The 26,571-nt window shown below is 50.7% G+C and overlaps 1 protein-coding gene across 2 annotated transcripts in view; it reads right to left on the bottom strand.

Annotated features, from left to right (window-relative positions):
* The window catches only part of WDR4 (WDR4 tRNA N7-guanosine methyltransferase non-catalytic subunit), a 49,688-nt gene that overhangs the window by 8,516 nt on the left and 14,601 nt on the right, over positions 1 to 26,571 (bottom strand). For both annotated transcript variants that reach the window (XM_075847251.1, XM_075847250.1), the window contains exon 2: positions 1,297 to 1,417. In XM_075847251.1, coding sequence (XP_075703366.1) covers positions 1,297 to 1,367 — 71 coding nt within the window. In that variant the 5' untranslated portion in view covers positions 1,368 to 1,417. The remainder of the gene's footprint in view (positions 1 to 1,296; positions 1,418 to 26,571) is intronic.

Genomic DNA, 26,571 nt, shown 5'->3' with positions numbered 1-26,571 from the left:
CATCAGGAGGATCCATCATATGTCCTCACAGAGCAGACATTACAAGAGGAGCACCGAGAGAGTACAGCAGACACATCAGGAGGATCCATCATATGTCCTCACAGAGCAGACATTACAAGAGGAGCACAGAGAGAGTACACCAGACACATCAGGAGGATCCATCATATGTCCTCACAGAGCAGACATTACAAGACGAGCACAGAGAGTACACCAGACACATCAGGAGGATCCATCATATGTCCTCACAGAGCAGACATTACAAGAGGAGCACAGAGAGAGTACACCAGACACATCAGGAGGATCCATCATATGTCCTCACAGAGCAGACATTACAAGACGAGCACAGAGAAAGTACACCAGACACATCAGGAGGATCCATCATATGTCCTCACAGAGCAGACATTACAAGAGGAGCACAGAGAGAGTACACCAGACACATCAGGAGGATCCATCATATGTCCGCACAGAGCAGACATTACAAGAGGAGCACAGAGAGAGTACACCAGACACATCAGGAGGATCCATCATATGTCCGCACAGAGCAGACATTACAAGAGGAGCACAGAGAGAGTACACCAGACACATCAGGAGGATCCATCATATGTCCGCACAGAGCAGACATTACAAGAGGAGCACAGAGAGAGTACACCAGAAACATCAGGAGGATCCATCATATGTCCGCACAGAGCAGACATTACAAGAGGAGCACAGAGAGAGTACACCAGACACATCAGGAGGATCCATCATATGTCCTCACAGAGCAGACATTACAAGAGGAGCACAGAGAGAGTACACCAGACACATCAGGAGGATCCATCATATGTCCTCACAGAGCAGACATTACAAGAGGAGCACAGAGAGTACACCAGACACATCAGGAGGATCCATCATATGTCCTCACAGAGCAGACATTACAAGAGGAGCACAGAGAGTACACCAGACACATCAGGAGGATCCATCATATGTCCGCACAGAGCAGACATTACAAGAGGAGCACAGAGAGAGTACACCAGACACATCAGGAGGATCCATCATATGTCCGCACAGAGCAGACATTACAAGAGGAGCACAGAGAGAGTACACCAGACACATCAGGAGGATCCATCATATGTCCTCACAGAGCAGACATTACAAGACGAGCACAGAGAGAGTACACCAGACACATCAGGAGGATCCATCATATGTCCGCACAGAGCAGACATTACAAGAGGAGCACAGAGAGAGTACACCAGACACATCAGGAGGATCCATCATATGTCCTCACAGAGCAGACATTACAAGACGGTATTGAGATACCTGGTCCTACCCCCCAGCAGGCGGCTGCCCCCAGCCACAACCAGTCTCCCAGCCCTGAGCCGCAGCATCATGGAGTCCTACAGAACAATGGCGGGCAACAGCAGGAGCCTCCGATGTAGATCTGCGACAGAGAAGTAGATTCTATGGTTATATCAAGATATAAACACTATGTAGGGTCTGCAAATTATATATAGCAACTACAACCCTCACCGGATAACAAAACACATATAGTGAGGACAAAATAAAAGTGGAGGAGGGGCCATCCCACACAGACACCTCCCACAGCAGAGGAGGAGCCACCTACACACAGACACCTCCCACAGCAGAGAAAGAGCCACCTACACATCACACAGCGGAGGAGGAGCCACCTACACATCACACAGCGGAGGAGGAGCCACCTACACATCACACAGCGGAGGAGGAGCCACCTACACATCACACAGCGGAGGAGGGGCCACCTACACAGACACCACCCACAGCAGAGGAGGAGCCACCTACACATCACACAGCGGAGGAGGGGCCACCTACACACAGACACCTCCCACATCACACAGCGGTGGAGAGGCCACCTACACATCACACAGCAGAGGAGGAGCCACCTACACACAGACACCTCCCACATCACACAGCGGAGGAGGAGCCACCTACACATCACACAGTGGAGGAGGAGCCACCTACACACAGACACCTCCCACATCACACAGCGGAGGAGGAGCCACCTACACATCACACAGCGGAGGAGGAGCCACCTACACATCACACAGCGGAGGAGGGGCCACCTACACACAGACACCTCCCACATCACACAGCGGAGGAGAGGCCACCTACACACAGACACCTCCCACATAACACGGTGGAGGAGGAGCCACCTACACATCAAACAGCGGAGGAGGGGCCACCTACACACAGACACCTCCCACATCACACAGCGGAGGAGGAGCCACCTACACATCACACAGCGGAGGAGGAGCCACCTACACATCACACAGCGGAGGAGGAGCCACCTACACATCACACAGCGGAGGAGGGGCCACCTACACAGACACCACCCACAGCAGAGGAGCCACCTACACATCACACAGCGGAGGAGGGGCCACCTACACACAGACACCTCCCACATCACACAGCGGTGGAGAGGCCACCTACACATCACACAGCAGAGGAGGAGCCACCTACACAGACACCTCCCACATCACACAGCGGAGGAGGAGCCACCTACACATCACACAGTGGAGGAGGAGCCACCTACACACAGACACCTCCCACATCACACAGCGGAGGAGGAGCCACCTACACATCACACAGCGGAGGAGGAGCCACCTACACATCACACAGCGGAGGAGGGGCCACCTACACACAGACACCTCCCACATCACACAGCGGAGGAGAGGCCACCTACACACAGACACCTCCCACATAACACGGTGGAGGAGCCACCTACACATCACACAGCGGAGGAGGGGCCACCTACACACAGCCACCTCCCACATCACACAGCGGAGGAGGAGCCACCTACACATCACACAGCGGAGGAGGGGCCACCTACACAGACACCACCCACAGCAGAGGAGCCACCTACACATCACACAGCGGAGGAGGGGCCACCTACACACAGACACCTCCCACATCACACAGCGGTGGAGAGGCCACCTACACATCACACAGCAGAGGAGGAGCCACCTACACAGACACCTCCCACATCACACAGCGGAGGAGCCACCTACACATCACACAGTGGATGAGCCACCTACACACAGACACCTCCCACATCACACAGCGGAGGAGGGGCCACCTACACACAGACACCTCCCACATCACACAGCGGAGGAGGAGCCACCTACACATCACACAGTGGAGGAGGAGCCACCTACACACAGACACCTCCCACATCACACAGCGGAGGAGCCACCTACACATCACACAGCGGAGGAGGAGCCACCTACACATCACACAGCGGAGGAGGGGCCACCTACACACAGACACCTCCCACATCACACAGCGGAGGAGAGGCCACCTACACAGACACCTCCCACATAACACGGTGGAGGAGCCACCTACACATCACACAGCGGAGGAGGGGCCACCTACACACAGACACCTCCCACATCACACAGCGGAGGAGGAGCCACCTACACATCACACAGCGGAGGAGGGGCCACCTACACACAGACACCTCCCACATCACACAGCGGTGGAGAGGCCACCTACACATCACACAGCAGAGAAGGAGCCACCTACACACAGACACCTCCCACATCACACAGCGGAGGAGGAGCCACCTACACATCACACAGTGGAGGAGGAGCCACCTACACACAGACACCTCCCACATCACACAGCGGAGGAGGGGCCACCTACACACAGACACCTCCCACATCACACAGCGGAGGAGGAGCCACCTACATAGACACCTCCCACATCACACGGTGGAGGAGGAGCCACCTACACATCACACAGCGGAGGAGGGGCCACCTACACACAGACACCTCCCACATCACACAGCGGTGGAGAGGCCACCTACACATCACACAGCAGAGGAGGAGCCACCTACACAGACACCTCCCACATCACACAGCGGAGGAGCCACCTACACATCACACAGTGGAGGAGCCACCTACACACAGACACCTCCCACATCACACAGCGGAGGAGGGGCCACCTACACACAGACACCTCCCACATCACACAGCAGAGGAGGAGCCACCTACACATCACACAGTGGAGGAGGAGCCACCTACACACAGACACCTCCCACATCACACAGCGGAGGAGCCACCTACACATCACACAGCGGAGGAGGAGCCACCTACACATCACACAGCGGAGGAGGGGCCACCTACACACAGACACCTCCCACATCACACAGCGGAGGAGAGGCCACCTACACACAGACACCTCCCACATAACACGGTGGAGGAGCCACCTACACATCACACAGCGGAGGAGGGGCCACCTACACATCACACAGCGGAGGAGGGGCCACCTACACACAGACACCTCCCACATCACACAGCGGTGGAGAGGCCACCTACACATCACACAGCAGAGGAGGAGCCACCTACACACAGACACCTCCCACATCACACAGCGGAGGAGGAGCCACCTACACATCACACAGTGGAGGAGGAGCCACCTACACACAGACACCTCCCACATCACACAGCGGAGGAGGGGCCACCTACACACAGACACCTCCCACATCACACAGCGGAGGAGGAGCCACCTACACAGACACCTCCCACATCACACGGTGGAGGAGGAGCCACCTACACATCACACAGCGGAGGAGGGGCCACCTACACACAGACACCTCCCACAGCGGAGGAGGAGCCACCTACACATCACACAGCGGAGGAGCCACCTACACATCACACAGCGGAGGAGGAGCCACCTACACAGACACCTCCCACATAACACGGTGGAGGAGCCACCTACACATCACACAGCGGAGGAGGGGCCACCTACACACAGACACCTCCCACATAACACAGCGGAGGAGGAGCCACCTACACATCACACAGCGGAGGAGGAGCCACCTACACATTACACAGCGGAGGAGGGGCCACCTACACACAGACACCTCCCACATCACACAGCGGAGGAGGAGCCACCTACACATCACACAGCGTAGGAGGGGTCACCAGGTAATGTGTGGAGGACCACCTATCACATTGGTGTACACCACCCAGTATAACTATATGTATGAGGGAAGGGAGGGAAGAGAAAGTATGTGATCTAATAATAATATTTAACTTTTATTAATATGCATTAAAATAGACAATTTCACTAAAAGTCCAGCGGTGCAACAAGGTCTGTGTGAGGGACCCCCAAACTCCATACCTGTAGGCCATATATAGTAGAGTAAATTGATGTTGGGAATTATGGATTTTTTACTATCAAAAGTGTTGAATTGAAGAACACATGAGCTCCTATAGTGCGAGCAGCAGGCATGTCATCTCAGGCTGTGACGGTGCAGGAATCAGGGCAATGATAGCCGGCTGCACCGCGGCACAATGTGAACATGAGCCTGCTAACTACGCCCTCACGTTCAGGTCTCTGGGCCAGAGCGACAGCGTGAGACGCAGTCTGTGGCTGCACTGCTGTCCATTATATAACAAGGAAACCATCAAGTGTTGTACTGTATGACAAAGGGCTATATAGTGGTTCAATAGATTTTATTATTGAGCAGATCAGTAGGTTGAGGTGTGACGGGTAACGGCAGCATTAATCTGTTGGAGTGGTTAGAACTAGTCGTGCCATGTAATGCACCTGCAGAGCGTGACAGTGCGATGAGTCAGGGCAAGTTCCCTGCCGCACCATCACACATCACGGCACAGTGTGAACAGTCAGCTGCACTCTCACGCCGCCGTCCCTGTGTACCAGAGCAGCAGCGTGGGGAACAGCCGTCAGCTGAGAGGCGGTATCACAACACCGAGTACAACTCCACTGTGAGTAGAGTCAGACCCAGCGTATGCCCTGAATCTCAGAGCGGAGCGAGGCCTCCAGCGCTGAGATCAGAATAACCCCGCAGGACAAACTGTCCTACAAGGCAATAGCCATACTCCCGTAAGTAAACGGGGTGGGCAGCGATAAGAGAACCGCACGGTGAGTTCACCGGCGGTCAAATTGAAGCGTAGCGGCTGGATGAAAGCACACACTCAGCTGCTAGTAATTGACAGCAGGGTGCGCCGCGCTGACAACACACTCGTGCTGTAAGATGAACAGCCGACGTCTGACAGCCGTGCGGTAGAAGCAAATGATAGGCTGACAATCGATTGGCCTGAGTGTGGCAGCTAAGGCCATGTTGGCACCAAGGAGACATTAAAATGATTGAGCACCCGACGCGCGTTTCGCCAGCATTCTGGCTTCTTCTAGGGGTGGGGCACCGCCATTAAACCGCCCTATAAATAGGGCAGAAAGTGATTGACATCCATGCTAGCCAATCCCAGGCCTGGAAGAGAATGCAGTAGTCAGATTGAAGGAATAACCACTTGAATAAAGAGCAGCGAGTTGTAAGTGCTCGTTAGTAGTTAGACATTGGTCACGGTATCCGATATCCAATTAGGAGTCCTCTGAACTGTGAAAGGGCCAGAAAAATTTCACAGAAAGAGAAAAGGGGGGAAAAGAACGTAAATAAAGAAATAAAATTAATAAAGAAAAAATTTTTTATAGAAATTTGTCATTTCCCAAAAGTTCTATCTCACAAGAATATATATTTCAAAGTGTCAAGAGGTCCCAAGTGGAACTGGCACGTTCAGGACAGGATCCAATATCAGAGAAAGGTACCGAACCCAAAGTTCTCTTCACTCCAGACGGAGCCACTGTATTGAGATGAAAGATCCATTCACTTTCCTTTTTGGGCAGTGCCAGATCTAAATCTCCCCTTCTGATGCCCAACCGTACTTGGCATATGGCCCATCCTCTCAGAGTAGTCCAATTCAGATTGTGTTTAGTTTTAAAGTGTCTGGCTATTGGGGTGGGGCAGAATCACGGCCGGCCTTAGCTATGTGCGAGAAGTGCGGTCGCACAGGGCGCCGGCTGTCATGCTCGGAGGGGGGCGCAGCGCAGTGAATCTACCCTACGCTGTAGCTAGTGCTCGGGGCGCCAGCATGTCAGATACTCCTACTACTCACAGACTTCAACACTGTCTGGCCCGCCTCCTTGTTTTGCGTCCTGAATGACGATCAAGCGTGAGCCGCGTCATGACATCATTCAGGACGCACGACAGGGAGCTGGAAGAAGGAGGGAGGAGACCATCATCCCATGCGTTCCTGAAACGCAAATACTCCATGGCGATTCGCTCCCCCAGCAATATCGAGTGTGCACTTTTTATGAAGTCCGATCAGGTCAGTCACTGACTGTGGGCTTTAGTTGAATGTGGGTCAATAAGGGCAATAATGGTGCTCACTTGGCAATTATTGCCCCTTTTGTGTCCTTTTGTTAATTGGCCCTTTGATATCCATTAGCTATTTATTAACACATTGTCAGTGCCACCTTGGTGCCCATTTCCCACTTATTGCCCATTTAGTGGCCTTCTTTTCATTGCCCCTTTGATGCTCATTTGCCATTTATTGCCCCTTTATTCTTCTGTGACAAAGGGTAAAGGGACAGTAAATGGCAAATAGGCATCAAGGTGGCACTGAAGTGTTAATAAATGGCAAATAGGCATCAAGGTGGCACTGAAGTGTTAATAAATGGCAAATGGGCACATAATTCAGTGCCTCCATAGTGCACATTTAGGCTGGGTTCACATGACCATGTTCGGTCCGTAATGTACGGAACGTATTTCGGCTGCTAATCCCGGACCGAACACAGTGCAGGGAGCCGGGCATCATAGTTATGTACGACGCTAGGAGTCCCTGCCTCTCCGTGGAACTGCTGTCCCGTACTGAACACATGATTACAGTACGGGACAGTTGTCCTGCAGCGAGGCAGGGACTCCTAGCTTCGTACATAACTATGATCCTAGGGATCCAGCTCCCTGCACTGTGTTCGGTCCGGGATTAGCGGCCGAAATACGTTCCGTCCATTACGGACCGAACATGCTGGTGTGAACCCAGCCTTACCATTTGTTACCTTGTTAGACACTGTACACCTAACGTAAAAAGGTTAAAAAAATATCTGTTGAAGCAGTAGAGGAGAAGTTAATATAAAAAAAGAACTTACTTACCTCTCTCCTCCCAGACGATCCTGCGCTGGCGGCTCCCGTCACCTCTGCTCTCGGTTTGTATACAGAGCGGCTGCAGCGGTGATGTACTGTCTATGTATGGCCTCAGCGGTGATGTACTGTCTATGTATGGCCTCAGCGGTGATGTACTGCCTATGTATGGCCTCAGCGGTGATGTACTGTCTATGTATGGCCTCAGCGGTGATGTACTGCCTATGTATGGCCTCAGCGGTGATGTACTGCCTATGTATGGCCTCAGCGGTGATGTACTGTCTATGTATGGCCTCAGCGGTGATGTACTGTCTATGTATGGCCTCAGCGGTGATGTACTGTCTATGTATGGCCTCAGCGGTGATGTACTGTCTATGTATGGCCTCAGCGGTGATGTACTGTCTATGTATGGCCTCAGCGGTGATGTACTGCCTATGTATGGCCTCAGCGGTGATGTACTGCCTATGTATGGCCTCAGCGGTGATGTACTGCCTATGTATGGCCTCAGCGGTGATGTACTGTCTATGTATGGCCTCAGCGGTGATGTACTGCCTATGTATGGCCTCAGCGGTGATGTACTGCCTATGTATGGCCTCAGCGGTGATGTACTGTCTATGTATGGCCTCAGCGGTGATGTACTGCCTATGTATGGCCTCAGCGGTGATGTACTGTCTATGTATGGCCTCAGCGGTGATGTACTGCCTATGTATGGCCTCAGCGGTGATGTACTGCCTATGTATGGCCTCAGCGGTGATGTACAGCCTATGTATGGCCTCAGCGGTGATGTACTGCCTATGTATGGTCTCAGCGGTGATGTACTGTCTATGTATGGCCTCAGCGGTGATGTACTGTCTATGTATGGCCTCAGCGGTGATGTACTGCCTATGTATGGCCTCAGCGGTGATGTACTGCCTATGTATGGCCTCAGCGGTGATGTACTGTCTATGTATGGCCTCAGCGGTGATGTACTGTCTATGTATGGCCTCAGCGGTGATGTACTGTCTATGTATGGCCTCAGCGGTGATGTACTGCCTATGTATGGCCTCAGCGGTGATGTACTGTCTATGTATGGCCTCAGCGGTGATGTACTGCCTATGTATGGCCTCAGCGGTGATGTACTGTCTATGTATGGCCTCAGCGGTGATGTACTGTCTATGTATGGCCTCAGCGGTGATGTACTGTCTATGTATGGCCTCAGCGGTGATGTACTGTCTATGTATGGCCTCAGCGTTGATGTACTGTCTATGTATGGCCTCAGCGGTGATGTACTGCCTATGTATGGCCTCAGCGGTGATGTACTGTCTATGTATGGCCTCAGCGGTGATGTACTGCCTATGTATGGCCTCAGCGGTGATGTACTGTCTATGTATGGCCTCAGCGGTGATGTACTGTCTATGTATGGCCTCAGCGGTGATGTACTGCCTATGTATGGCCTCAGCGGTGATGTACTGTCTATGTATGGCCTCAGCGGTGATGTACTGCCTATGTATGGCCTCAGCGGTGATGTACTGTCTATGTATGGCCTCAGCGGTGATGTACTGCCTATGTATGGCCTCAGCGGTGATGTACTGCCTATGTATGGTCTCAGCGGTGATGTACTGCCTATGTATGGTCTCAGCGGTGATGTACTGCCTATGTATGGCCTCAGCGGTGATGTACTGCCTATGTATGGCCTCAGCGGTGATGTACTGCCTATGTATGGTCTCAGCGGTGATGTACTGCCTATGTATGGCCTCAGCGGTGATGTACTGCCTATGTATGGTCTCAGCGGTGATGTACTGCCTATGTATGGTCTCAGCGGTGATGTACTGCCTATGTATGGCCTCAGCGGTGATGTACTGCCTATGTATGGTCTCAGCGGTGATGTACTGTCTATGTATGGCCTCAGCGGTGATGTACTGTCTATGTATGGCCTCAGCGGTGATGTACTGTCTATGTATGGCCTCAGCGGTGATGTACTGCCTATGTATGGCCTCAGCGGTGATGTACTGTCTATGTATGGCCTCAGCGGTGATGTACTGCCTATGTATGGCCTCAGCGGTGATGTACTGTCTATGTATGGTCTCAGCGGTGATGTACTGCCTATGTATGGCCTCAGCGGTGATGTACTGTCTATGTATGGCCTCAGCGGTGATGTACTGTCTATGTATGGCCTCAGCGGTGATGTACTGCCTATGTATGGCCTCAGCGGTGATGTACTGCCTATGTATGGTCTCAGCGGTGATGTACTGTCTATGTATGGCCTCAGCGGTGATGTACTGTCTATGTATGGCCTCAGCGGTGATGTACTGTCTATGTATGGCCTCAGCGGTGATGTACTGTCTATGTATGGCCTCAGCGGTGATGTACTGTCTATGTATGGCCTCAGCGGTGATGTACTGCCTATGTATGGTCTCAGCGGTGATGTACTGCCTATGTATGGCCTCAGCGGTGATGTACTGCCTATGTATGGCCTCAGCGGTGATGTACTGCCTATGTATGGCCTCAGCGGTGATGTACTGTCTATGTATGGCCTCAGCGGTGATGTACTGCCTATGTATGGCCTCAGCGGTGATGTACTGTCTATGTATGGCCTCAGCGGTGATGTACTGCCTATGTATGGCCTCAGCGGTGATGTACTGTCTATGTATGGCCTCAGCGGTGATGTACTGTCTATGTATGGCCTCAGCGGTGATGTACTGTCTATGTATGGCCTCAGCGGTGATGTACTGTCTATGTATGGCCTCAGCGGTGATGTACTGTCTATGTATGGCCTCAGCGGTGATGTACTGTCTATGTAATGTCACCGCTGCAGCCGCTCTGCATACAAACCGAGAACAGAGGTGACGACGGGAGCCCCCAGCGCAGGAACGTCTGGGAGGAGAGAGGTAAGTATGGGCTGCCCCCATTTTTCATAACCAGCCAGATACAACACATCAGCCGCAGACTACCATTATCAGGGTGGGAAGGGTCTCTGTTTCTGCCCTTTTCCAGTCTTGTAATAGCAGCCTGCGGCCTCCCCAGTGCCCGGCCATCACTACTACTGGACCCAGTTCTTTCTGACACCCCTGGTGGCGGTGGGTACCGGGGTAATAATGGGGGTTAGTGATCGCCTCTGCATCGGCTAACACTAAGCCTCGCCTTAGTAATGGACGCTGTCAATCAGCCGGCAGCCATTACTAGGGCGGTGATAATAAAGTTTAAAAAAAGGACATAGAAAAAACATTTTATTAAATAACAAAAAAAAAAAAACAACCCTCATTAACCATTTCTTTGAGAATAAAAAAAAACGTCACCGTAGTATTCCTTGAATCCGATGTAGTCCAAAAAAAACACTCACAAAAATCTGTAACACATAAAAAAATCAAAGCAATTCTACTTATCTTTCCTGGATCCAGCGCTGGAGCCGCAATGTCAGCGAGCTGAGCCCTGTATCTAATCCTATCATGTGTGAAACTGTCTGCTGAGCCACTGTATCTAAGCCTATCATGTGTGATACGGTCTGCTGAGCCGTGTATCTCATCCTATCATGTGTGAAACTGTCTGCTGAGCCACTGTATCTCATCCTATCATGTGTGAAACTGTCTGCTGAGCCACTGTATCTAAGCCTATCATGTGTGATACGGTCTGCTGAGCCGTGTATCTCATCCTATCATGTGTGAAACTGTCTGCTGAGCCACTGTATCTCATCCTATCATGTGTGAAACTGTCTGCTGAGCCACTGTATCTAATCCTATCATGTGTGAAACTGTCTGCTGAGCCACTGTATCTAATCCTATCATGTGTGAAACTGTCTGCTGAGCCACTGTATCTAAGCCTATCATGTGTGATACTGTCTGCTGAGCCGTGTATCTCATCCTATCATGTGTGAAACTGTCTGCTGAGCCACTGTATCTAATCCTATCATGTGTGATACTGTCTGCTGAGGTGTGTATCTAATCCTATCATGTGTGATACTGTCTGCTGAGCTGTGTATCTAATCCTATCATGTGTGATACTGTCTGCTGAGCCCTGTATCTCATCCTATCCATAGCTGTAGGGTCGAAGTGCTATGGATATGCTGTCTCAATATATATATATATATATATATATAGCAGAAGCAGCACCGTTTTTTCAGTATCGGGTGCACAGGTTCTTGTTCAGACACACGACCAGTGTCCCAAATAGCCAGCAAAAATCCAAAACACAAGACAGCACTCCAAGTTCAGTGAAAAATAGGATCACTTTAATCACCATTTGCGCTGTTTCAGCTCCGACTCCATGGGGCCGTTCTCAAGCAACACATCTCGGTGAACATATAAATACAAGGTCTACTGAACTGCATAATAGGGCCATAAACATGAAATATTCTCTGAACTCAAATGTAAACACTGCAGTGAAAAAATACCGGCATGTTAAGCACTCGTGTACAGACGATCGCCCGTACTGTATGAAAGTTCCAATACAATATAATGTGCCAGTGGGTGAAGTGCAGGACATTATAAATAGAAAACTTTTTCATCATTTCGTCATTCGGCTCTCCGTTTTTTCACTGCAGTGTTTACATTTGAGTTCAGAGAATATTTCATGTTTATGGCCCTATTATGCAGTTCAGTAGACCTTGTATTTATATGTTCACTGGTCACTGAGATGTGTTGCTTGAGAAATTATAATTTTTTTGGGAGGGACATATGTTTTGGGGCTTTTGCCCCTGACTTTTTTAGACGTTATTGACACCCCTGGTTGCTAGTGCTTCACGTGAAAGCTACGGCCCGTAAAATGTTAACATTTCAGAGGGGGGCCCCAGAGCCTGTAGCTACGCCCCTGCATGAATGTACGGCGGATGTGCAGTCTAATAATATGACGCTCGCTCAAGACCTGAGTCGCTCAATATGCAGTGGATAGCTGCGATGGTAAACAGTCGTAATTGGCGCTCTCGCTCTCCGTGGCAGGTGTAAGTTGCAGAAGCTCTTAGATGCCGTGGTCAGTATAAGAGATTATCCACCACAGGCAGGATGCAATAAAACAGCAGTAATATAGGATGTACTCCATGCTACAGCGCGCCCCACACAAAAACCCATTAGGGTCCGTTTTTTGGCGCTGATTTTGATGTGGAAACCATGTAGAAATGAGCACCATAAATCAGCCAAAATTGCTCCCCATTTCAGTCGGATGCAGAGGCGCGCTCTGTCTTCACCTCTGACCTCCCATGGAAATCAATGGGAGGCAGAAAAAACACCGCGCTCGTTTCTATGAAAAACGTGTGGAAAAAAAGCGTTCCAGCTGGACATGATGTAGTAATAGCTGCATGCATGAATGTTTATGGGGCGCTGACACTATTTATATAGGGGTGCTTTCTTCGTATATACTTTTTCTAGGAACACGCCAGAGCAAAGACTAGAAAAGACCTGCACATCCGGAGACAGCCAAACGAGGGACAATAAGTGGAATACACGAACTACCAAAGCTGCGCTGCTTGAATGGCACTTTGGAGGTTCGGTTTGCTAAGATAGATTGATAAGGCGACAGTTAAAAAAACGTCCATTAGAAACTGATCACCTGTCAGTATTTCATGGCCATTTTGCATCAGTGTCTCCAAATTTTCATTCATTTCCAGTCCATCCGTTTGACATCCATTTTGCATCAGTTTTTCATGGCCGTTAAAAAAACAGATGCATTTCATTGGTCAGGCTTTTTTTGTCACAACCCACTGAAAACACCCAAAGGAAGGTCACATGTTCACCTAGACACTATTTACAGCCTCCCTGTATATGATGTCACACACCTCCTGTATATGATGTCACACACCTCCCTGTATATGATGTCACACCGCCTCCCTGTATATGATGTCACGCATCTCCCTGTATATGATGTCACGCATCTCCCTGTATATGATGTCACGCACCTCCCTGTATATGATGTCACGCACCTCCTGTATATGATGTCACACACCTCCCTGTATATGATGTCACACACCTCCCTGTATATGATGTCACGCACCTCCCTGTATATGATGTCACGCATCTCCCTGTATATGATGTCACGCACCTCCCTGTATATGATGTCACGCACCTCCTGTATATGATGTCACACACCTCCCTGTATATGATGTCACACACCTCCCTGTATATGATGTCACACACCTCCCTGTATATGATGTCACACACCTCCTGTATATGATGTCACACACCTCCCTGTATATGATGTCACACACCTCCCTGTATATGATGTCACACACCTCCCTGTATATGATGTCACACACCCCCTGTATATGATGTCACACACCTCCTGTATATGATGTCACACACCTCCCTGTATATGATGCCACACACCTCCCTGTATATGATGCCAAACAGCCTCACTGTAGATGCCACACACCTCCCTGTATATGATGCCAAACAGCCTCACTGTAGATGCCACACCGCCCCGATGTAGATGATACCACACAGCCTGACATGAATGCCCTACATACTCACCTATGCAGCCCTGTCTTCAGGTAAGGTTCCTCGTCTTCACGGGATCTGCGGCGACGCGATGACACATACTCACGATGCAGTGCTGTCTGGTGTTCTGTTTGCTAGTCTCATGGGATCTGCGAAGGCGGCGCGATGACGTCATCTCGTCGCCTTCGCAGAACCCCTGAGACTAGCGACCAGACCAGAAGAAGTTGGCGCTGCATCTGTGAGTCATGTGTTATCCCACTAGATTATCAAGGACATGGACACATGTAGTATTTATGAAACTGGATCTCCAGGGACATGGAAGCACTCAGTACTTCACATTGGATCTCCAGGGACATGGAAGCACTCAGTACTTCACATTGGATCTCCAGGGACATGGATGCACTCAGTACTTCACATTGGATCTCCAGGGACATGGAAGCACTCAGTACTTCACATTGGATCTCCAGGGACGTGGATGCACTCAGTACTTCACATTGGATCTCCAGGGACGTGGATGCACTCAGTACTTCACATTGGATCTCCAGGGACGTGGATGCACTCAGTACTTCACATTGGATCTCCAGGGACATGGATGCACTCAGTACTTCACACTGGATCTCCAGGGACATGGATGCACTCAGTACTTCACACTGGATCTCCAGGGACATGGATGCACTCAGTACTTCACATTGGATCTCCAGGGACATGGATGCACTCAGTACTTCACACTGGATCTCCAGGGACATGGATGCACTCAGTACTTCACATTGGATCTCCAGGGACATGGATGCACTCAGTACTTCACATTGGATCTCCAGGGACATGGATGCACTCAGTACTTCACATTGGATCTCCAAGGACATGGATGCACTCAGTACTTCACATTGGATCTCCAGGGACATGGAAGCACTCAGTACTTCACATTGGATCTCCAGGGACGTGGATGCACTCAGTATTTCACATTGGATCTCCAGGGACGTGGATGCACTCAGTACTTCACATTGGATCTCCAGGGACATGGATGCACTCAGTACTTCACACTGGATCTCCAGGGACATGGATGCACTCAGTACTTCACACTGGATCTCCAGGGACATGGATGCACTCAGTACTTCACACTGGATCTCCAGGGACATGGATGCACTCAGTACTTCACATTGGATCTCCAGGGACATGGATGCACTCAGTACTTCACATTGGATCTCCAGGGACGTGGATGCACTCAGTACTTCACATTGGATCTCCAGGGACATGGATGCACTCAGTACTTCACATTGGATCTCCAGGGACATGGATGCACTCAGTACTTCACATTGGATCTCCAGGGACGTGGATGCACTCAGTACTTCACATTGGATCTCCAGGGACGTGGATGCACTCAGTACTTCACATTGGATCTCCAGGGACGTGGAAGCACTCAGTACTTCACATTGGATCTCCAGGGACGTGGATGCACTCAGTACTTCACATTGGATCTCCAGGGACGTGGATGCACTCAGTACTTCACATTGGATCTCCAGGGACGTGGATGCACTCAGTACTTCACATTGGATCTCCAGGGACGTGGAAGCTTTCATTATTTATTACATTGGATCCACATTTAGCTTTTTTAACCATTGGAGCTCTAGGAACTTTTTAGAGGCAGTGTAATACCAATAATGTACTATTTTATGTTTGCTCTAGGGAAACATTTACAAGTCAGAATGGGTCCAAAAAAGCCATCAGGGTCCCAGAACAGGAAAAGAAAGGCTCTGTTTGAAAAAGAAGATAAAAAGTATGCAGGTTCTTTGAAAATTCTTTTTCAGAAGTCAGTAGACTGTAGTAGCCAAACTGCAGATACTGCACAGGAGAATAGTGATCAGTTCCAAACAGAAGACCACGTTGATGTCCTAGAGGAGATTGATGATACTCTTGCACCTATGCAGTGCACAACAGAGTGGGATACATGTACAGGGGGCCAAGCTGATGTTGATGCTCCAGTTGACCAGGGCAATTCATCTTCAACATGCCTAATAGACGAAGTGTCAGAGAGTATCGGAAGTGCTGAAAATTTGGATGATACACAGGAAACAGAAAACAATTCCCCATCTGTTGGCGTAGACCCAGATCCAGCTCTATGGCCCAAATTAAGTTCTGCCATAATAGATTTAATTGTACAAACAGGACCTGTACAGGTTAAAAATATAGAATTTAAAAAAGATAAAAGGAATCGCCATTTCTGTAAAGACTTTTACAAGAGATCATTGGACAATGGGGAGTCTCAACCTAGACGATGGTTGGTTTATTCCAAAACTGCAAATAGAGTATTTTGCTTTTGCTGTAAACTGTTTGACTACCATTCTCGCACGTCATTGGCAACAGAAGGGTCACAAGACTGGACTCATATGTCCTTCATTTTGAAATCACATGAAACATCTACCAGACATTTTTTGTCTGAAAAAAAATGGATGGAAACACAACTTAGGCTGGAAAATATAAACACCATTGACCAACACTTCCAAAACAGTCTAGTCCAGCAACGGAAGCATTGGAGAGATGTCTTGGAGCGTCTCATACAAATGACCCAGCTGTTAGCTGAAAGTAATGTGCCATTCAGAGGCTCCTCAGATCCACTCTTCACTCCGAACAATGGACATTTTCTTGCCATTGTTCAGCTTCTTGGGAAACATGATGTGGTAATGTCTGAGCACCTTCGTCGAGTCACATCCAAAGAGACTGCTGACCACGATTGTGGAAAGACAATTCAAAATGAATTCAGGAATTGAATGGCCAAACAGGTTATGAATACAATTATTGACCAATGTAAGAAGGCTAAGTACTATTCTTTAATACTCGATTGTACTACAGACATTAGTCATCTGGAGCAAATGTCTTTTACAATTAGGTTTCTTGAGGAAAAGTCCTCAGAATACCAAATAAAAGAATACTTCCTTGGCTACAAAAGTGTGAATGACACAACAGGAAAAGGGTTATCAGAGGTTATCCTTACTTTCTTACCAGGCAAAGATGTAGACATTGAGAACTGCCGTGGTCAAGGATATGACAACGGAGCCAATATGGCAGGAAAGAAAAATGGTGTTCAAGCCAACATACTCCCAAAAACTCCCAGGGCCATTTTTGTGCCATGTGGGTGTCATAACCTGAGCTTAGTAGTGGCCGATGCAGCTCGATCTAACCAACGCTCAAAAGATCTATTTGGTATTATTCAGTGCATTTACAATGGTTTTTCGAGATCATGTATCCAGTTTTACTGTGAAACCTCTGTGTACCACAAGATGGGAATGTAGAATAAACTGGATCAAGCCATTGACACATCACATTGGAGGTATCCAGGAGGCATTATTTGCCCTTGCAGAGGATCCCAGTACAGAAGGCACAGACACTCTCGCAACAAATTGTTGAATTTGAGTTTATAGTGGCATTAATAGTTTGGTATGAGCTTTTATTCCAGATTAACATAGTCAGTAAAGCCGTGCAATATGAAAGTGCGGACCTGATCTCAGCCGCACATCTCATCAAAAAAAAACAGGAATTTAAGAAGAATTTCAGAGAAACCGGTTTTGAGAGTTCATTGAAGGCAGCAAAGAAACTGGCTGAAGACAATGGTGTGGAGCCTGCGTTTAAAAAAAATCCCCAATTCGAATTAAAAAGACCTCCTTTGACTATGAAGGAAAGGATCAACCTGTTACAGAGCCAATACAAAAATTCAGGGCTAACTCTTGTAATGTTTTGGTGGATACCGCTACTACCTCATTGGAAGAACGTTTTCAACAAATGGAAATTCACAATCAAATTTGGGGGATTCTATATAATATTAAGAGCCTTCCAACCAGAGATGAACTTCAGAAAAGCGGTTTGCAAACATGACTGACAAGTGGCCGCGCTTGTGATATAAATGGCGCTGAACCAGCGGATGAGCTCAGGCATATTCACACACTTCTTCCTGAGGAAACTGTAACCCCAATAGATTCTGAATTTTCTAACAACAAATGGCCTCACAGATACATTTTCTCATATGTGGACGGCCCTTCGTATTTTGCAGACAATTCCTGTTTCCGTTGAGTCAGGGGAGCGCAGTGTTTCAAAACTGAAGCTGATAAAGACGTATCTGAGGTCACCTGTGTCTGCGGAGAGACGATCTTCCCTGTCAGTGTTATCGATTGAAAACCACGTGTTAAACTCAACTGACCTGAACAGCGGAATTGATGAATTTGCAAGAGTTAGGGTATGTTCACACGGCCAAATTTCAGACGTATACGAGGCGTATAATGCCTCGTTTTACGTCTGAAAATAGGGCTGCAATACGTCGGCAAACATCTGCCCATTCATTTGAATGGGTTTGCCGACGTACTGTGCAGACGACCTGTAATTTACGCGTCGTCGTTTGACAGCTGTCAAACGACGACGCGTAAATATACTGCCTCGGCAAAGAAGTGCAGGGCACTTCTTTGCCACGTAATTTGAGCCGTTCTTCATTGAAATCAATGAAGCACGGCTCAAGGTTTACGAGCGTCTCAGATGCCTCGTAAATTACGAGGAGGAGCTTTTACGTGTGAAACGAGGCAGCTGTTAACAGTCTGTCTTTTCACACGTAACTGCCTCTCAGCGTGTGAACATACCCTTAAAGCACGAAGAGTTGGATTTTAATGATACCTTTAAAAAAAATCTAAGTTGTTACAGTTTCAAAACGTGTCTCCCTCGGTGCGTTGTACTTATTTTCAGAAACGTATCCGCCGTGCCATTCTGAATCTTGGTGTAAATGTTCGCTCCCTTTAGAGCCTCATTTTATACCTGGCTCTTTACCCCTCATGGTTTTGTCTCTTCTGCCGCTGGATCCGTGGCCTGGACCTTCTTCCTTCACATTTCTTTGATTGCTATCATTTATTTGTGGATATTTCTCAAAAGTTTTTTTATTTCACACAATACATATACGTGCGTTCCTGGTTCTGCAATATTCTTCTCAGCTCTAGATGCAGCATCTTTCATATATATATATACCCGCACCTCTCAGGTCATGAGGGCATGGATGCTCGTTTATAGGCATGTCCATAAGGAAGTGATAAAAAACTACTGCGGTCCAACATTGCCCACGTCAGACAAAAGATAGCCTTTGAGAAAACTGAGTAAAGATCATTTCAGATTACATCCGTGTAACGTATTCACCGGGGAGCTCCCACAACATGGTAAACTGTCCCATAAGCCTGATGGAGGGTAACAAAAAGCCTCCGCTCGGACGGGCAAGCGCTATTTTATCCAGTGCCTTCCAGTAAAAAATAATGATATTGCACATTTTTTGAGTCAATTTAATATCTGCAACAGGAGCTTTTCCGCTGCATATGATAAACGGACGCGCAGGACGTAATGTGAAAGCACCAAATAACCACACGGTATAACAATGGTAAATTGAGGGGGGGGCACCAAATAACCACACGGTATAACAATGGTAAATTGAGGGGGGGGCACCAAAGTGCAATGCCGCACAGGGCACCCGATAGCCTAAGGCCGGCCCTGGGCACAACGCTCTGTTTCTGGACTGACACTCACTCGGATTCTTATCGTAATTGATGATGGAGTTGATGTGGTCCCTGATGCGGATACGTAATTCTCTCACTGTTTTGCCAATGTATTTGAGGCCACAAGGGCATTCAAGGCAATAGATGACACCGGGTGTGGTCCCTGATGTGGTCCCTGATGCTATGCCGGGTTCCATGTGCATCTATGAAGTGTCTTTTCTGGACCAGGATTCTACAGGCCCTGCACATCTTGCAGGGATAAAATCATGAATTCAAAGTGGTCTTAGTTCTATTTACTCTTGAGAAATGGCTCCGTACCAGCATGTTCGAGATGGTCTGGCCCTTTCTATAACCCAGAGAGACTCTGTTACCCAAAAGGTTCCTCAGAGTGGGGGTCACTGAGCAGAACGTTCCAATGACGGTTAAGGGCGTTATTCATTTCATCCCAGTTTTCATGGAAATCTGTGATGAAACGAGGTTGTTCTCGTCCTGTATCTGCTTTCACCTTTGGGACCAGCAGTGTCTGACGTTCTGTTCTCAATGCCCAATTGTATGCCCTCTTAATGCTGCGTCTCACGCTGTCGCTCTGGCCCAGAGACCTGAACGTGAGGGCGTAGTTAGCAGGCTCATGTTCACATTGTGCCGCGGTGCAGCCGGCTATCATTGCCCTGATTCCTGCGCTGTCACAGCCTGAGATGACATGCCTGCTGCTCGCACTATAGGAGCTCATGTGTTCTTCAATTCAACACTTTTGATAGTAACAAATCCATAATTCCTAACATCAATTTACTCTACTATATATGGCCTACAGGTATGGAGTTTGGGGGTCCCTCACACAGACCTTGTTGCACCGCTGGACTTTTAGTGAAATTGTCTATTTTAATGCATATTAATAAAAGTTAAATATTATTATTAGATCACAGACTTTCTCTTCCTTCCCTTCCCTCATACATAGAGGAGGGGCCACCTACAGACAGACACCTCCCACATCACACAGCGGAGGAGGAGCCACCTACACAGACACCTCCCACATCACACAGCGGAGGAGGAGCCACCTACACACAGACACCTCCCACATCACACAGCGGAGGAGGAGCCACCTACACACAGACACCTCCCACATCACACAGCGGAGGAGGAGCCACCTACACATCACACAGCAGAGGAGGAGCCATCTACACACAGACACCTCCCACATCACACAGCGGAGGAGGGGCCACCTACACATCATACAGCGGAGGAGGAGCCACCTACACACAGACACCTCCCACATCACACAGCGGAGGAGGAGCCACCTACACATCACACAGCAGAGGAGGAGCCACCTACACACAGACACCTCCCACAGCGGAGGAGGAGCCACCTACACACAGACACCTCCCACATCACACAGCAGAGGAGGAGCCACCTACACACAGACACCTCCCACATCACACAGCGGAGGAGGAGCCACCTACACACAGACACCTCCCACAGCGGAGGAGGAGCCACCTACACACAGACACCTCCCACATCACACGGCGGAGGAGGAGCCACCTACACACAGACACCTCCCACATCACACGGCGGAGGAGGAGCCACCTACACACAGACACCTCCCACATCACACAGCGGAGGAGGAGCCACCTACACACAGACACCTCCCACATCACACAGCGGAGGAGGAGCCACCTACACACAGACACCTCCCAAATAACACAGTGTAGGAGGGGCCACCTACACATCACACAGCAGAGGAGGAGCCACCTACACAGACACCTCCCACATCACACAGCGTAGGAGGAGCCACCTACACACAGACACCTCCCACATCACACAGCAGAGGAGCCACCTACACATCACACAGCGTAGGAGGGGCCACCTACACACAGACACCTCCCACATCACACAGCGTAGGAGGAGCCACCTACACATCACACAGCAGAGGAGGAGCCACCTACACACAGACACCTCCCACATAACACGGCAGAGGAGGAGCCACCTACACACAGACACCTCCTACATCACACAGCAGAGGAGGAGCCACCTACACACAGACACCTCCCACATCACACAGCAGAGGAGGAGCCACCTACACAGACACCTCCCACATCACACAGCAGAGGAGGAGCCACCTACACAGACACCTCCCACATAACACAGCAGAGGAGGAGCCACCTACACACAGACACCTCCCACATCACACAGCGGAGGAGGAGCCACCTACACACAGACACCTCCCACATAACACGGTGGAGGAGGAGCCACCTACACATCACACAGCGGAGGAGGGGCCACCTACACACAGACACATCACACAGCGGAGGAGGAGCCACCTACACATCACACAGCGGAGGAGGAGCCACCTACACATCACACAGCGGAGGAGGGGCCACCTACACACAGACACCTCCCACATCACACAGCGGAGGAGGAGCCACCTACACAGACACCTCCCACATCACACAGCAGAGGAGGAGCAACCTACACAGACACCTCCCACATAACACAGCAGAGGAGGAGCCACCTACACACACACACATCACACAGCGGAGGAGGAGCCACCTACACACAGACACCTCCCACATCACACAGCGGAGGAGGAGCCACCTACAGAGACACCTCCCACATCACACAGCGGAGGAGGAGCTACCTACACACAGACACCTCCCACATCACACAGCGGAGGAGCCACCTACACAGCCACCTCCCACAGCAGAGGAGGAGCCATCTACACACAGACACCTCCCACATCACACAGCAGAAGAGGAGCTGTGTGCCGTTCTTATATCAGTCTGCGGGGGCGCTGTGTGCGGTTCTTATATCAGTCTGCGGGGAGCTGTGTGCGGTTCTTATATCAGTCTGCGGGGGAGCTGTGTGCGGTTCTTATATCAGTCTGCGGGGGAGCTGTGTGCGGTTCTTATATCAGTCTGCGGGGAGCTGTGTGCGGTTCTTATATCAGTCTGCGGGGGCGCTGTGTGCGGTTCTTATATCAGTCTGCGGGGGAGCTGTGTGCGGTTCTTATATCAGTCTGCGGGGGCGCTGTGTGCGGTTCTTATATCAGTCTGCGGGGGGCGCTGTGTGCGGTTCTTATATCAGTCTGCGGGGGGCTGTGTGCGGTTCTTATATCAGTCTGCGGGGGCGCTGTGTGCGGTTCTTATATCAGTCTGCGGGGGAGCTGTGTGCGGTTCTTATATCAGTCTGCGGGGGAGCTGTGTGCGGCTCTTATATCAGTCTGCGGGGGCGCTGTGTGCGGTTCTTATATCAGTCTGCGGGGGCGCTGTGTGAGGTTCTTATATCAGTCTGCGGGGGCGCTGTGTGACGTTCTTATATTAGTCTGCGGGGGGGCTGTGTGCGGTTCTTATATCAGTCTGCGGGGGAGCTGTGTGCGGTTCTTATATCAGTCTGCGGGGGCGCTGTGTGCGGTTCTTATATCAGTCTGCGGGGGAGCTGTGTGCGGTTCTTATATCAGTCTGCGGGGGCGCTGTGTGCGGTTCTTATATCAGTCTGCGGGGGAGCTGTGTGCGGTTCTTATATCAGTCTGCGGGGGCGCTGTGTGAGGTTCTTATATCAGTCTGTGGGGGCGCTGTGTGCGGTTCTTATATCAGTCTGCGGGGGAGCTGTGTGCGGTTCTTATATCAGTCTGCGGGGGAGCTGTGTGCGGTTCTTATATCAGTCTGCGGGGGGCTGTGTGCGGTTCTTATATCAGTCTGCGGGGGCGCTGTGTGCGGTTCTTATATCAGTCTGCGGGGAGCTGTGTGCGGTTCTTATATCAGTCTGCGGGGAGCTGTGTGCGGTTCTTATATCAGTCTGCGGGGGCGCTGTGTGCGGTTCTTATATCAGTCTGCGGGGGAGCTGTGTGCGGTTCTTATATCAGTCTGCGGGGGAGCTGTGTGCGGTTCTTATATCAGTCTGCGGGGGCGCTGTGTGCGGTTCTTATATCAGTCTGCGGGGGGGCTGTGTGCGGTTCTTATATCAGTCTGCGGGGGCGCTGTGTGCGGTTCTTATATCAGTCTGCGGGGGAGCTGTGTGCGGTTCTTATATCAGTCTGCGGGGCGCTGTGTGCGGTTCTTATATCAGTCTGCGGGGGAGCTGTGTGCGGTTCTTATATCAGTCTGCGGGGAGCTGTGTGCGGCTCTTATATCAGTCTGCGGGGGAGCTGTGTGCGGTTCTTATATCAGTCTGCGGGGGAGCTGTGTGCGGTTCTTATATCAGTCTGCGGGGGAGCTGTGTGCGGTTCTTATATCAGTCTGCGGGGGGCTGTGTGCGGCTCTTATATCAGTCTGCGGGGGAGCTGTGTGCGGTTCTTATATCAGTCTGCGGGGGCGCTGTGTGCGGTTCTTATATCAGTCTGCGGGGGCGCTGTGTGCGGTTCTTATATCAGTCTGCGGGGGAGCTGTGTGCGGTTCTTATATCAGTCTGCGGGGGAGCTGTGTGCGGTTCTTATATCAGTCTGCGGGGGCGCTGTGTGCGGTTCTTATGTCAGTCTGCGGGGGAGATGTGTGCGGTTCTTATATCAGTCTGTGGGGGCGCTGTGTGCGGTTCTTATATCAGTCTGCGGGGGCTGTGTGCGGTTCTTATATCAGTCTGCGGGGGCGCTGTGTGCGGTTCTTATATCAGTCTGCGGGGGCGCTGTGTGCGGTTCTTATATCAGTCTGCGGGGGAGCTGTGTGCGGTTCTTATATCAGTCTGCGGGGGCGCTGTGTGCGGTTCTTATATCAGTCTGCGGGGGGGCTGTGTGCGGTTCTTATATCAGTCTGCGGGGGCGCTGTGTGCGGTTCTTATATCAGTCTGCGGGGGAGCTGTGTGCGGTTCTTATATCAGTCTGCGGGGGAGATGTGTGCGGTTCTTATATCAGTCTGCGGGGGAGATGTGTGCGGTTCTTATATCAGTCTGCGGGGGAGCTGTGTGAGGTTCTTATATCAGTCTGCGGGGGGGCTGTGTGCGGTTCTTATATCAGTCTGCGGGGGCGCTGTGTGCGGTTCTTATATCAGTCTGCGGGGGAGCTGTGTGAGGTTCTTATATCAGTCTGCGGGGGGGCTGTGTGCGGTTCTTATATCAGTCTGCGGGGGAGCTGTGTGCGGTTCTTATATCAGTCTGCGGGGGAGATGTGTGCGGTTCTTATATCAGTCTGCGGGGGAGCTGTGTGCGGTTCTTATATCAGTCTGCGGGGGAGCTGTGTGCGGTTCTTATATCAGTCTGCGGGGGCGCTGTGTGCGGTTCTTATATCAGTCTGCGGGGGAGCTGTGTGCGGTTCTTATATCAGTCTGCGGGGAGCTGTGTGCGGTTCTTATATCAGTCTGCGGGGGGGCTGTGTGCGGTTCTTATATCAGTCTGCGGGGGCGCTGTGTGCGGTTCTTATATCAGTCTGCGGGGGAGATGTGTGCGGTTCTTATATCAGTCTGCGGGGGAGCTGTGTGCGGTTCTTATATCAGTCTGCGGGGGAGCTGTGTGCGGTTCTTATATCAGTCTGCGGGGGCGCTGTGTGCGGTTCTTATATCAGTCTGCGGGGGGGCTGTGTGCGGCTCTTATATCAGTCTGCGGGGGAGATGTGTGCGGTTCTTATATCAGTCTGCGGGGGGGCTGTGTGCGGCTCTTATATCAGTCTGCGGGGGAGCTGTGTGCGGTTCTTATATCAGTCTGCGGGGGAGCTGTGTGCGGTTCTTATATCAGTCTGCGGGGGAGCTGTGTGCGGTTCTTATATCAGTCTGCGGGGGAGCTGTGTGCGGTTCTTATATCAGTCTGCGGGGAGCTGTGTGCGGTTCTTATATCAGTCTGCGGGGGAGCTGTGTGCGGTTCTTATATCAGTCTGCGGGGGCGCTGTGTGCGGTTCTTATATCAGTCTGCGGGGGCGCTGTGTGCGGTTCTTATATCAGTCTGCGGGGGAGCTGTGTGCGGTTCTTATATCAGTCTGCGGGGGAGCTGTGTGCGGTTCTTATATCAGTCTGCGGGGGAGCTGTGTGCGGTTCTTATATCAGTCTGCGGGGGAGCTGTGTGCGGTTCTTATATCAGTCTGCGGGGGAGCTGTGTGCGGTTCTTATATCAGTCTGCGGGGGAGCTGTGTGCGGTTCTTATATCAGTCTGCGGGGGAGCTGTGTGCGGTTCTTATATCAGTCTGCGGGGGAGCTGTGTGCGGTTCTTATATCAGTCTGCGGGGGAGCTGTGTGCGGTTCTTATATCAGTCTGCGGGGGAGCTGTGTGCGGTTCTTATATCAGTCTGCGGGGGCGCTGTGTGCGGTTCTTATATCAGTCTGCGGGGGCGCTGTGTGCGGTTCTTATATCAGTCTGCGGGGGCGCTGTGTGCGGTTCTTATATCAGTCTGCGGGGGCGCTGTGTGCGGTTCTTATATCAGTCTGCGGGGGCGCTGTGTGCGGTTCTTATATCAGTCTGCGGGGGCGCTGTGTGCGGTTCTTATATCAGTCTGCGGGGGCGCTGTGTGAGGTTCTTATATCAGTCTGCGGGGGGCTGTGTGCGGTTCTTATATCAGTCTGCGGGGGCGCTGTGTGCGGTTCTTATATCAGTCTGCGGGGGAGCTGTGTGCGGTTCTTATATCAGTCTGCGGGGGCGCTGTGTGCGGTTCTTATATCAGTCTGCGGGGGCGCTGTGTGCGGTTCTTATATCAGTCTGCGGGGGGCTGTGTGCGGCTCTTATATCAGTCTGCGGGGGCGCTGTGTGCGGTTCTTATATCAGTCTGCGGGGGAGCTGTGTGCGGTTCTTATATCAG

Source organism: Rhinoderma darwinii, assembly GCF_050947455.1.
Source record: "Rhinoderma darwinii isolate aRhiDar2 chromosome 2 unlocalized genomic scaffold, aRhiDar2.hap1 SUPER_2_unloc_37, whole genome shotgun sequence".
NCBI lineage: Eukaryota > Metazoa > Chordata > Amphibia > Anura > Rhinodermatidae > Rhinoderma > Rhinoderma darwinii.
This window is presented reverse-complemented; position numbering and strand designations above follow the sequence as displayed.